We start from the raw sequence: 15,196 nt of genomic DNA on the forward strand, positions 1-15,196 counted from the left end.
GGAATTTAATATTTGTTTACAGACAAAACGACAAGTATGTTCCAATTGCATTGATCAACATGCTTAACCAAGGTAGGAATGGTATTTGGAGCTGGCCACCGACAGCAAAAGCCATTTTCGCCTTGTGTCACACAATACGGGTTGCTGACCGGACATTAGACAGCCACTGGATCTGGGTACTGGCATGACAGTAGCTCGACGCCGTTCACACAGGTGCGAGCTGCTGGCGAGAAAGTAGACAGTTACTGCACGTCGTTTCAGTGGCGTTTCAAACCCAGTTCATTGCGAATGTGTTCAAGCGAGGCTTTACGCTAATCTCTATCCTTATCATTAGGATTCAAGCTATTCCATATGTTGGTTTGGTCCTTGCATAACTCCACAAACTTTATATTTCAAAAGGTAGCCCGTCTGTCCTCCATTTTTCGTTTTCAAACACTACTTGAAACCAGAGGCGCAGCCAGGAATGCTGGTACTGGGTGCACCCAGCTGGAGCTGGGGGGGGTTTAGGTGCAACGAATACCGGGGTGTGTGGGGGTATGGAATACCCACCAGGATAAGCGGTAGGTGCGAAATTAATAAATTGCGGAATTTTGAGATAAATTGTTCAAAATAGTGAGTTTTACGCTATTACGCTTTCTGAGGGATATTTTATTAATCCTTACACTATTTTATTAGTGATATCAATCCAATTAAGTGAAATAGATTAAACTTACGGTAAACACGGTATAACCCCCAACACACCCCTCGCAGCACCACTGCTTGAAACTATGAAACACAAATAATGCACCCGACGTGGTCCCAGACTTACGAGCTATTGTCTTTTCGCAGTACCGTGCGGGTTGACGTCCGAGTCACATTCGAGTTGCTGCTTGTGGCAAAATATGGGGGAAGGTGGGAGGCGAGTAAATACAAAACTTTCTGTAGAAACTCGGTTGTGAGTTACTGATCGACTCGCACATAACGTATGATGCGGACACACTGTAGGAGTAGCCGCGCTGCCGTAACTGACCAGGCCAGCTCGGATACTACCTCGCACTGTGTAAACCAGGCCTCAGGGAAGGGTGGAGAAAATCCCGGCGTTGATATTAGTCTGTTTTTATCAAAAGGCACTTTAGGGGACCACGGCTTAACGGCCCATCTGACGGACTGAGTGCTGTAATTGAAAAGCCCTCCAAAAAGAACTTAAGTTAGGGGCGGGCATTCTCAGAAAAATCTCCACCGCCGTGGAACCAAACCCTAGGACCAAACGGCTTAAAGCACCAGAGTGAACACAATTTAATCAGTAATTAACTCAATTAAAAAATTGGGGCACTTTAATGCTTTCTGTATACGCATTTATTTTGCCCAAGGTAATCATTAGATATTGTCCTTCTGCAAAAAAGGATTGAATTCTCTCATAGCTTGACAATTGTGTAATCTCCTCAGTCAAAATTGTCTCATTGCATTACTTGATAAATTATTTAATTTAACGGCAGTCGAATTTAGCTTCTATTTTAATTTTTAGTTGTCTTCCAGAGACTGAATTCTAATAATAAGGCCGCATAGAGTACTTAAACATTTGTCGGGGAGGGCGGTGTCACTGGTGGGTAGCTGCAATTCAAAATGGGAAGTTAATTTAGTAAGTACAGCGTAATATCGGTGTAGGGGTCCTTTTCTGGGCTAAAATATTTCCTTCCTCGAAAACAATTGCTTGGACTTAAAAACTGAGTAAATTTCGTTGCTTGAGAATCCAAATTTTAGATTTACCCATAGAAATTAATTTTTGTCCGTAGATTTTAGAAATTTAAATTATTGCACTTGGTGTACTATATGGACCACAAAATTCTAAACAGTAGACCTGATTTTATTTTTGGTACAGTAGGGAGAACATTCTCAAATCACATTTTCAGGGGTTTAAAAGTAGAGCCCGAGAAAAAATTAAGAGTAAGCCACATCCAAGGACCGTATCTTCCAAACATTTAAGAATATAATTATTTAATAGCAATATTGGCATTGTCAATGCATGAGCAGAAAAGCCAGTGAAATTCTGTAATACGGCTTGCGCTTTCAATGAATGTAATTTGGAATTGGATTGCACATACTTCTTATCCTTTGTGCGAGGTGCAACTTTCTTTCGAAGAACCAATCGGTGGACGCCGTGAAATCTGGGATCGGATGATTGGCCGCCCAGTTGCCGCACGTGAACTGATAGAAGTCCTCGCAGGGGTCTGCATCCAAGTCCAGGGACTTCATGAGATTGGCCGCTGAAAAACAAATGAAGATGAATAAGAAACAGTCAAGTTCAAAAATGAATCAATTCCACAGAAATATTGCGAATATAATAAAAATATAATTTATTTCTTTGCGTTCAAATATGACGGAAAATGTGAAAATGAATATTGACGCGTATTTTACAGTATCATCTTAAAATATTATCTGAATTAAATCCCTTTCATTCAAACATGTGTTATAGCCAGTTCACCCTTTATCTCACCTGTTTCAACACATTGGTGAGGAGAAATAGTAGTATCTTAAAAAGTACGAGGAGAAGATGGGACAATTTGGTTTACACATTATGAGGCATGATGGCCTGATGAAAACAATCGTAAAAGTACATGTGGAAGTGAAAAAGGGCAAAGAACGGCTCAGAATGAGTTACATAGGACAAAGGGTTATAAAGGATGTGAAATAGAAGAAATACGTCGCTATGAAAGTGCTAGTGGATAGGAGAGAGGAATGGAGAGCTGCGTCAAACCAATCCTAGAATTGTTGACTAATGATGTTGACTTAAATGTAATAAAGGCCAATTAGCAAATTTTTAAAGCAACTGCAAACATCAAATATTATTTTGGCCAATATCAAAAACTCTGGGTTAGAGAGCGATGGAAATTCAAATTATCATACATGAATAAGTAATTTAAAAATAACTTCGTTTGACCAAGGTGAAATAAATATGAAACTCACTATTTGCTCACATTTCATACGTTTAAATTATTTTACATGCTACCATAGGCGGATCCAGGGGGGGGGGGGGCACGGGGGCACGTGCCCCCCCCCAGACCCTCAAAAATATGCATAATATTTAATACGGTCCCATTATCATTGCATTCGTTTTGTATTACGAGGTATCCTTGTGCCCCACCCAGAACAAAATCCTGGATACGGCCTTGCTTGTGCCCCTCCCAGAAAAAAATCCTGGATCCGCCCCTGCATGCTACTCAAGTAATTTTACCTTGAAGAGTGAGTTCGCGAGAAAAATAAAACATCCTACAGTTACAGAAGGATTTTTGAGTGAGAACGAAGCAGAAATTATTTTTATGTTACTCACAGTTATAGGAAAGAATTCCCACAGCAATTACCAGTGCAGCAGCTAATATAGCCAATAATATAATCACGGCAACCAAGCGTCTTTGCAAATTGGACTTGTGACTTGGAGTGGTGGCTCTTTTTAAACTGAAAAGGGACATTGAAAAAAATATATTACGGCATTGAGGAATGAGTGGCAACTACATTGTCACCCTCTGCGTTTACTAACCGCTAAACCTCGTTTCAGATAGGTCAGAACTGAGACCGAAACGAAAATAAAAGTTAGCTGATTTGGAATGTTGCGTTTACCAACGTGTATAACGTGTGATCGATCTTCATCTATCGATTCTTCCCTAATTCCCGTCTGTCTATAATTCGCTAGGCAGGTATGCATCTTGTCGTCAATTGAGCTAGCTTCTGAATATGGGGTTAGAGATGAAAGCATCAGTTTCATCATCAAATGGAGGCACTGTCGATGGCAAATTGAAACCGATATGTTTAGAAACATAGAATGAATTGAAGAAAAATGGAACGACAGATGTAATTTGCCATCGTAAGGGAATTTACTTGATAAATTTCTATCTTTATATCTTAATAGAAGACTCATTCAGGAGACCCAATTCGGGGGAAATTATAAATCAATAGAAATGTATATAAATTTTGTTATTTGTGGAATAAACAATGTGGCTTTCGTGAAAGAAAGTGTTCATCAGATGAAAAAGAAGATTCACGATGCGCAACTGACTCTTGGGCTGGGTGAGCTCGAGGTGTTTGCCATTCATCGCCGGAGCGGCCCAACCTAATCGAAAGTGAGCTTGACGGAAAGAATAGGGTGGTTTCCTACAATTTTTTTATTGCCTGAATCGAAAGATTATTACTCCTGGAGTACGTTTTTCACGATTTAGATATTTAAATGACGATATCTATTTTTCGCGATTAAACGAAAAGTGAAAATTTTCAAGCGCGAGAAAACGCGACGGCTAAGTATGAATGCTGGGAAAACTCCGTGTGACGTCGTTCTGGTTCCCGCTGCCTTAAGTGAGGTGACCATGGGGAGAGGCTTTGTGCGCTGATACGACGCAGAATGCTTGCAGGTAGCAGAGTACCCTGCTAGCTGGTAGCGCTCGGCTTAAATAAGGATTATTAATACCTTATCAAACGAAGAAAACTTTCCGACCTTAGGCAGTTTTAATAGGTGATTATTAAGACATGTTTCCCTGAGCTCTGTGCCTCATGCATGCATTGGTAATCTCAGATGATGTTAAATTCCTATCTACTCGTATAGAAACTAGGTCCCTGTGACGTCACGTGGAGTGGCATCGAATGGGCGTCAATCTGGCCTTTTTCAAATGAGGTAAAATTTGACCCTTGCCATTCGTCAAAACCGGTATTTCAAAAAACAAATAATTTGTGTATTATGAATATACTAATGGTGGGTAACGAATCGCTATCAATGCCTTTCGTTTTCCTTGATGAAGGAAACTACCCTATTTTTCGGTACACTTTTGGGAAATCGGTTCAGAATCCCAGCCTATTATAAAATCAACGAAGCCCAGGGCGTAGCCTTCTAGTCCGTAGCGGCTCCAATCCTGGATCGTGTTAAGACTTTTAAATGCCCTTCGTAGTTTTTCACGAATAGTGCAACTTCCATTTGCATTTTATTCAAGAATAAAGTCTTTCCGTTTCGGATCCAAAAATAAGCTTTCGGCCCATTGAAGGTGCGGCAGTATGAGTGCTAAATAGCACCACTCTCTGTTTTTCCTCGAAAACCATCCCACACCACGTTTCACGAACTTCAGCTTCTTCAGACTCTGCCACATTTATCTATCTATCTATCCCTTCTGCAGTTAGAATTTATGGCAATAACTCCCAGATATTTCGATGGGAAACAAGCACAGCACCCAGTTTTGAAAATTTAGGAAATGTAATGCGCCGACTGGGGCACCGACTTATAAAAAATATTGGAGGGGCCCATATCGGGGGTCTTGCCCCGGGAAGAGGTTAAATTCAAAGTTTGTCGCAGCACCGTAACACTATCATGATTCTCACCACTTGTTTTTAGTTAATTTGCTTACTACCTTACAATTATTTATTTTAACACATTATTGAATTATTTTAAAAGGTAACTAATGTCAAACATGGGAAATAAAAAATACGAATAAATTGTTGTGATTTCACAAAGCATAATATAAATTAATTATTTTCTTGAATTATTGAGGGGGCTCCGCCCCCCAAACGAATCTTTCTCCGAATCTCAGTCCCCATGGAGACGGCGCCACTGCGCTTGTAGTTGATAGATAAAAATTATCGATTACCTGATACATTTCCCAATGCAAGCGATGAAGGTGTTCCGGCAATATCTCGCAGAGTGTGACACTAGAGCTTGAACCATCACCTTACACTTCCGACTCGAACCTAGTCTTTGACCACTCATGACTGAAGAACGATTTCGATCACAACGAGAGATCGAGAGTTAGCCAGGGGAGTTACAATGTCGATGGAATTCGCACGCTTTCAATTCTCGGGCGCATCAAGTAGGCAACTCGAAAACATTGTACACACATGGGTTGTCGCCACACGTCCCCGTTGTGCTAAGCCACGTCGCGACGCAGTGCAACGCTCTAATTAAAACTATATAAACATCGCATATATGGAAGTGCAAACACGATCGTTTCTCCATATTGTTGTACAGACTGTCCCTTTCATCGTATGTCTTTTTTTACCTCCATTTTTTTGCTTCTTTCCCTCAACCTGTATTCATGATAATTGGCATACTCATCGGAAAGGGTATGTTTTGTTGAAAGCAAGCCAAAAGTTTACAATTTTGACCTTTTGACCTCACAACGTGGGTCCAAACCAAAATCTAAAATTAGCCTTACGGGGTTTCGATTGAAAAAAAAATAGTACATCAAGATAGAAAAAAAGCAGAATTTCAATGAAAATTATGTCAATTATTAGGTTTTCGGACTTAATAAAAACAAAAAAAACACTTAATTTTGAAACTTCTACCGTTGACCCAGTTAGGTCACAGTTTAGGTCATATGGGTGACAGAAAGAATACCACAACAACAAATACGTCAATTCATAGCCGAGTCTAGGGGAGGGGGGGCACGTGCCCCCCCAGACCCTTAAGAAAAAGACTTTTAATACGGTCCCATTATCATTGCGTTCGTTTTGTATTACGAGGTATCCTTGTGCCCCCCGAGAACAAAATCCTCGATATGGCCTTGCTGGTGCCCCCCCCCCGCCCCCTGAAAGAAATCCTAGATCCACCCCTGCGTCAATTCATAGGTTTTATCGGGTTCCCAAGTCAGTGGTATAGCCCAAATACTCGCCTTATCCACTAGTTGACCTCCAAGGCCATTACGGATGCCAAAGGTCATAGAGGTATCATGACAGCAATATATGTCATGATAACCACCGTGTCGAACCATAGGTTTTAAAGGGTGTAGTTCACAGACCCGTAGTATTCATTACAGTAACTCCGAAGTTCATATTGGAGGATCAAAGGTCATAGAGGTATGTTTTGAAATATCAGGCAAACTAGAGGAATGGTGCAGTCCGCACAGGGGCGGTCTGGCCAGGGGGGGCTAGTCGGCGATCGCCAAGCGCCCCGAGCTTACGGTGCCCTCACAACGCCAGTGTATATCGTGAAGCGGCCGGCGTGCTCTGATCGCGTCCCTTCTCTCCCTCGCCTGTCCCACGCTTAGCCATTTTTCCCTCCTCCACCCTTCCCCTAAGACTCCATTTCCTTAGCGAAACCCGATATCCCAGCAGCTGTGTTTCGAGGTAGTTGAGCCCCCAATTAGGTTACCGAGAAAAAATATCAGATTACAATAAATGGGTACCATTACAAGAGCTAAGTGAAAATCGCGCTCTTGTTTTTATTTTATCCCACTTCCAATAACAGTTTATCGCATTTCGTAGCATCTTTTTTTTATTTTCATAATGAGGTAGATGACGATGAAATGCAGTGAAATACAGTTATAAGACAAAATACAGAACATTTCAAATAATTATGTTGTAGAACAATAATATATTAAGGAATAAGACATGTAGTGGCGGAGGTTTAGCTTGCCCGCGCCCACTTGTAGTTCGCGGCCACGTAGAGTCCAGTCGAGTGATATCAATGCATTAAATGCGTCCATAGTGATGAATTATTTGCTTTTCCATTGGAGATTCTGTAATGAGGGTGTGAGGTGAGGACGTGAGGTGATTTTGGTGATTTTAGCATCCCCACTTCATTATGAACATTCATTATGAATAAATTCCACAAAGTGAAGCCTCAAACCATCAACTCGAAAAGGCTAGTGAAAAGTCTGATTGGATGTTACGCTCTACGGTGCGGAAACGTGGACGTATAGGAAGGAGGACGAGAAAAGACTGGAGGCGTTTAACATGTGGGTGTAGAGAAGAATGGAGAAAGTGAAGTGGACGGAAAGGAAGAGGTACGACTACCATCTTGTAAGTGCTGGACATGGTGGGTGATGAGATGCAGCTTCTAGATGAGATACGGAGTAGACAGAAGGAGTGGATGGAGCGAGTACTTAGCGGGGAGAGGATGTAGAAAACTGTATTATATAGGGTAGAATGTTAGGTAAACATTCTTAAAAGCATTTTTAGATAGAGTGAAAGGGAGTAGGCCTTATTTGGAATTGAAAAGGGAAGTCAATGAGGGGAGGGCTGACTGCCGGAATGCGTCGTGAAGCTCCATGTAAACCTACCTTAATTGCTATAATACTTAAATAATAATAATAAGTGCTTCAGAAATCCCCATAGAAATAAATCATATGGTGTGAGGTTGGGGTTACTCGGCGGCCACTCAACTTCTGTCCCCATGGACATTTGCCGATTGCCATAATTCCCATTGAGGACTAACTTAGATTTGTGGGGATGAGCTCCGTCCTGTTGCAGTCTCACTCCTCCCTTGTATCATTAACCATAGAATGCATTGCGAGAAGACTTTGGAGCTTTTTATTCTGATCAAGCGAAGTCGATTTGCCGAATTCGGTCGAAATCCGTGACCCAATGCACAAATCCCACGTCGAATTTGGGAGGAACGTCCTAGTTAAATTAAGTTATCAAAACATATAGTTAATCCAACAACTAGAGGTGGGACAAATTTATGTCGGATTTAATCTTAACATTCCGTATTAAAATATATTTGCCAAATTTAGAATTAAAAAACTGTAAATTACGGTTTTCCTTCCATCGAGTTCATAGAAACCTCAAAACCAAAGAATATTCATCGTCCCTCGATTCTTTCTTCCACAACTGAAGTGAAATTTAACATTTTTCTGACGAAAATACTCAAAAGCTATTGAGAGACGAATGAGTTCCTTACGAGTGACCAATTCTTTACCTTTATCTGCACATTAAATTTAAAATAACGCATGCGGAAACATGTGAATGCATATTTCCACAGCGAAATAACCGCTCTTCATCCACACCATAAATAATACCATAAGCGATGTATCATCTCGAAGGATCGTTACATTACCCAAATAACCTAACCCAAACCAATTGAAGTATACTCACTAAGTGCTTCGGGAGCTGACTTCCACCAGGTCTGGATGGCTGTCGGATGGCTGTGTCATAGGTATGGTCCATGTTGAGCCTGGAAAGTGGTAGCAGAGAAACGATATAGATATATACATTAGTCAGCCGTTGAGGCGACTAGATACTCCCCTCGTCAAAGTGGAATGCATTTTTGAATTTCTTCTCTTCAATATCTCAGCAATCAAATCAGGTACGTATGAGGTATGAATAACACCTCAATCACCGTGAAATTACTGTTTCAATCCTTTATCACAACATTCATAGCAATTATTTAGACGCTTAATCTAAGACGCTACTCTTATTTAATGAAACTGACGTAATAATGTTTTTATTTCGAGTTTTTTGTTCAATATTTTTAGACACTTTTGCACATTGTGAGTAATATGTCCCTCAATACGAAACTTTTATACGATATTTTTAACATTGTATGTAGGGATGGTCGGATCGGATACCTCAGATCCAAATATCCGCGGATATTGCCCTTCATCGGATACATCGGATCCAAAGTCGCGGAAGACATCGGATCTGGATCCGAAATTTTGAATAATAGCTTCAGTGAATGCAGCGCCCCATAAGGGTGGAAAGAGTTTGCGATTCTCTCTTCGAATGCGCCGTCGCATGCGATTCTTCTCCTACTCATGAACCGTTTTGTTTGAAAGCTCTCGCAGAGGTTACATAGGAGAATTTCAGCCGTGGAAAATAAAGAGGGCAAAATACGACTGGCACATAGTGTGACTCTTCTCAAGAGATTGAACAATCATCGGAGGAATCTCAGCGTCAGGAATTTGAAAATGCATTTGGATCCGAAAATATCCGATCCGAAAGATCCGGCTCCGAAAATCAAGGATACGATCCGAATCCGGATCCGAAAAAAAATCTTGGATCCGTCCATGCCTACTTGTGTGATAATTTACCGAAATGAGGCGAGCACAAAAGACTTTCCTTTACATCCATTAACGTATAACCAAAATGCAGGGTGACATAGACAGCATAGCGAGAACTCTTGGGCTGGTATCGCCAGCAAAATGTGAAAATTGTTCATGAATATTGATCTTTAGTAAATAAACAATGAAACTTGTGTACAGGTTTAGAGAGAGATCTTTCATAAATGTAGACGATAAGTCATACGGGATTGATAGTATTAAGTATTCACCCGTTATCGCAATATTTGAATGACTGAAGTTTTGAGGACTCAACTGCCGGTAACGAATAAGGTTGATTAAGTTGACATTAATGGGGAAGGAATTAGACATGTTTAAAACAACATTAAAGAGATTCGTTACAATTAATTATAATCAGCGAGGAGTAAGATAGTGCGTGATGGAGTCAAGTATCTCTTCAGCGCACTCTTAGCTTACCTGCGACGGTAAAAGACTAATGCCATTATCCACACCTTCAACAAGGGATGTTAATTGATTCCAAGGATTTAATAATGATCACTAATCGACACTTAATCTAAACACAGTTTTCACGATCTTCGACAGGGTTGTCACTTCGAGCATTTGTGAGAGTTGTGTTCACTTTTTCCTTGCAGATATATTGGTAAAGACGCATAACGCATTCCCTAAGCTGTGCAGAAAGTTTCTTAGGCAAGGTAACAGAAAGGAAACAAGAGAGCACCACTGAAGACAAGATTTGCTCGGAAGATTTCGATGGATCGACACCTGCAATTGTTTAGCGTAGCTCGTCTCTCGAAGGCCAAAAAAGCTCATTATAAATATTTCGAAGAAACCCGAAAATCTAGTGACTGAAAAATGACCGCCGAAGCGGACTGGTTTCCGGAAGCTAGGGTCAGCGCGGATTACTTTGTTTAAAAGATGTTTTTTTGTCTGTAGGACCAATGGTTTTTAATTTGTTACCCCAGCCCAATTTGCTTTATTTCAAAGTCTTTGAAAAAGTTTTTGCAAAATGCACATTCTTGGCTTCTCACCAAAGAAAGTGTAGAACAAATATTGTTTTAAAATATTGATGTAAATGAATTGTAAATACTATTTTAGTTGTTTTATTTTTCATATACGTACTTGAGCTTTGTTAGCATAGATAACCAAGGTAACACAAATTGAGCTACACTATATAAAAAGGTAAAAGGATAACCTGTTTGAGGCTACCAAAAATTCCTCAATTTTGCTATTGTCGTGTAATTTGTGTGTGGAGTAATAAAATTATTGTTATATTATTATTATCATCTTAATTTTGAAGTCCCTTCGAGGCACCACTGCGGTGCGCCCCGCAGCCTTCCTTTCTTGGTCGTACGCGAATAATTGAAGTTAGAAAAAGGGAAGGTCAGGCAACTGTTCGCTCAGGCATGGTCATGCCCCATTTACACTACGCACGTACCGACCACGGTCGGAAACAATTGGTGTTCTTGGTAAGGCTCTTGGTCGCAACTACTCGCCTTTTTACTCGTCGTAACCATCGTAACCCAGTGCTGCCCTCGTTGTGTAATTTTGTCAGTTTACAATTGACGACGTGACTGCGTGAGGATATTGAAATCCAGGAAATTAAGAAGAATGAGGATATTAAGGTTTTCATGTGGTAAAACTAATAATAGATAGCATTGTCTGTGAAACTTTAAAGAAAGTGGGATTTGTGAGGAGAATCTGTCGAAAATTTAAAAATATTCATGCTTTAAGGACAGTGGATATACATCGCTCCGGTACGTTACACATTAGAATATAGTTTGTTGTTTACTGAAAACCTTATCCCATGCACCTTTTCAGATAATACAGACTGAATCCGGCTTGAACGTGTCGAAAATGAATTTTTCAAATTTAATATTTAAAAATTAGTAATCTCACTATCTGAATACGTTATATCTTCTATCCCTCGTATATTTAAAAGCATTACGAGACATATGATGTTCCAACAATGCCATATTCCTCTAAAAATTACAAAATTATTAATTCCTACGTAGATTGTTCTAATCTTCTTTTATTATTAAATCTTTATAGACCCCGTCATGTAATATAAATCGTCATCCGCTCGTGGTTAATTTCCATAGAAATAAATTATCCCTTTAATTCCTAGCTAGCCAGAATGATGAGGTAAAACTAGACCGAACTGTCTGTGAAGCCTTAAAGATATGTCAAAAGAAGATCAAAAGATTATATAAAAAATTTAACCACATTCACGCATTAAGAATAGTACATATTGCTCTTATTATTATACTAGGATAGGCTTAAATTCACAAACTAGGTGCAAGTATTGATTTCTCCATGTCTTTATCTAAATCGTTTACAGTGGAAAAGTTGATCGTGCAATCCTCTTCACATAAAGATTGTAATTGGTTTATTATTTACGAGTGTTGGTTACTTTCCCGTGAAGTTTATATGTGAAGTTTAGTGTAAAAGTATGGTTAATGGGTTAAAAAGAAATAAACAAACAAATACAACTAGTTTCGTGTAGCATAAAACCTATCATTTTCTTCAATAGAACATAAAAAAATTTTTCTCTTATCTCCGTCCATTACCTGCTCAATAAATCCTCTTCAATCGTTGTACCATGCATGCGACCACGGTCCGTACGATTTTAGCCTCATCACGTTGTGTAAACCCGCAGAGTTACCATCGAAGGGCATACTACCAAACGCTGCCGACTTACGATGGTTAGCGCTGTGTCATGCATATTTAAGTCTACCTGATATCAACTTTTGAAATGCATGCTTAAGAGACACAATACGAAAAATTTGCATTCCATTTTTCTAATTACTTGAAAAAATCACAAAATATGTACTTTCAAAACTCCAAAACATAACTTTCAAATAAACATTCTCCATTCATAAAAAATGTATTCCTGACCCGATTTTTTCCAGGTAACTTTTGAAAAGTTTGGTTAATATAAAACATTATTTTTTAAAGTTCCAATCCATTTATGAGGTATTGTTGATGGAGACTTTCGCGGGGTGGTGCAGCATGCGTAGCAAGGTTTTTCGGGTTGACCTTCGTGTCGTTTCATCTTCATGACGGTAGTTTCGCCGGCGTTGCAGCTGGCGTCTTCAGGTTCGAAGTGTTTGATGCAGGTTTTTGCCCGTATTACATAGGCCTTGGTTTGGAATAGGTGCGCTCTGAGTAATGGTGAAGTTCAGTGCGGGTGTGATACTGAGAGAACGCGTGCATCACACCCGCACCGAACGTCACTATTAAATGAAAACATATCACAAAATAGGCTGCAACAAAATTCAAAGTAATTACTATCAAATAACGTATCTCGTTACTATATTATACATAAATACCGTATTCCTGACCATATTCTATCCGAATAACTTTTGAAAAGTTTAGCTGATTAAAACGTAACATATTTAGAAGTGCCAAGCCCTTTCTCTCGTTACTTAAAAATATATCACATATTTGTTTGTTGAACCTGCAAAATTGGAAATTATTACTAAATAATAATAACCAATCATTCATAAAAAAACGTATAATTCCAGAACCTATTATTGGGGGATTACTTTCCTTTCCCCCCCTTTCTCTCCCCCGAGGCGCTTCGGCTTCCATCTCCATATCCCGGCGCTGCGGCTAGAGGCCTTCGTGAGCCGTTAAATTGGAAAATTCAAAGGCTAGGGCACCCCCTTAAAGAGTTTGGTAAATTAACACCCGAAATTCTCAAAAGCATAGATCCATTATTCTCGTTACTTGAAAAAAATATAAAAAATACACCACAACAAAACCCAAAATTATTGCAAGCAAATAATATTCCATCTTGATAAAAAGAGTATTCCTGACCCGCCTTTTACCGATTAGCCGCGGAAAAAATTGGTTCCCTAAAATAATGTGGGCTTCCATGCATCAATCCGTCATTCTCGTTACTTGCAAAAATATGAGAAAATATGCTCGAACAAAATTCAAATTTATTACCAACGAAAAATTATCATTCATTCCTAACAACTGCATTCCAGTCCCGCATTTTACCAAATTACTTTTGAAAAGTTTGTTTGTTTAACAGACAATATGCCAATACGTATAAATGCCTTAATCTCATTATTTTCAAGAATATCACCATACAGATTTCAACACAACTAAATATTATTGCAAGCATGTTTTATTGCACATTATTCCATTATTTTCAATGGATAAATTTTGAAAATTTTAGTAATTAAGATACAATATGCTCAGATGCCATTGTTGTTGTTATTTTAAAATATATCACTCAATTTGCTATCACTAAAATTGATGTTATTGTGAGATAAGATTTAATCAACATTCATTGAAATATATATCCTGACCCGATTTTAACGGGATAATATTTGAAAAGTTTAGCTGAATGCAGGACGAAGTGCTTTAAAGGATCAATCCATTATTAATTTCACTGTCAACATTATCAAAAAATATGCTAAAGCAAAATTAAAACTTATTGCCAGCAAAAAATCATTCTCAATTCATCAAAACAACATTAATAATATGCTTAGAAATATCAATCCACTATCTCCTTACTTAAAATAATCAAAAAAATTCAAATACAAAATTAAAAATAAATGCTAGTAATTAAACCATCCTTCATTCTTAAAATTCGTATTTCTTAACTCATTTTAACGAGATAACTTTAAAAAAGTTATGACGTATACGACCATTATGCTAAAAGGTATTACTCCATTTCTCTCGATACTTTCAAAAATATCACATAATATGCTACCGAAATTTCAAAAATATTGATAGCAAATAGCCATTGATTAAATGCGTATTTTTAGGCCGATTTTTGACGGTAAACTTTTCAAAGGTAAAGAAAATGAGCACCGAAAATGCTTAAAGGTATCAAGGATTACTCTCGCTCTTTTCGAAAATATCGTAAAATATGCAACTAAAAATTTGAAAATTAATTCTAGCAAATAACAATCCTCCATTCATAAAATCCGTACTTCTAACCTGTTTTTCACGAGAAAACTTTCAAAAAGTTAAACGATTAACACCCAATATGCGCAGAAGAATCAATCCATTTCTCTCGTTACATTCAAAAATATTACACAATATGCAAATACAAAACTCCAATTTATAGCTAGCAAATAACAACATTCCATTCCTTTCAATCCGTTTTTCCAGGCCGATTTTAACGAGATAACATTTAAAAAGTTATAGTGATTAACATCCAATATGGTTAGAAGTATCAATCCATTTTTCTCATTAATTAAAAAAATATCTTAGATTATGCAACTACAAAATTCAAAATAATAGCTACCAATAACCATCCTCCATTCATAAAATCCATATTTCTCGGCGGATTTTCATCGGATAGCTTTTAAAATGTTAAACAAATATGCCTAGAAGTAATAAATCATTTATCCCACATGCTTTTTAAATAGCAATGAATATGCTACTACATAATTCAAATACTGATGGATAATAACCATCCTCCATTCATG

The 15,196-nt window shown here is 38.5% G+C and overlaps 1 protein-coding gene across 1 annotated transcript in view; it reads right to left on the bottom strand.

Moving 5' to 3' along the window:
• The window catches only part of LOC124163744, a 167,944-nt gene that overhangs the window by 84,348 nt on the left and 68,400 nt on the right, over positions 1-15,196 (bottom strand). The window contains exons 9-10 of the mRNA XM_046540819.1: positions 8,824-8,902; positions 3,308-3,432 (exon numbers count right to left, since the gene is read on the bottom strand). Coding sequence (XP_046396775.1) covers positions 3,308-3,432; positions 8,824-8,902 — 204 coding nt within the window. The remainder of the gene's footprint in view (positions 1-3,307; positions 3,433-8,823; positions 8,903-15,196) is intronic.

Source organism: Ischnura elegans, chromosome 8, assembly GCF_921293095.1.
Source record: "Ischnura elegans chromosome 8, ioIscEleg1.1, whole genome shotgun sequence".
NCBI classification, from domain to species: Eukaryota; Metazoa; Arthropoda; class Insecta; order Odonata; family Coenagrionidae; genus Ischnura; species Ischnura elegans.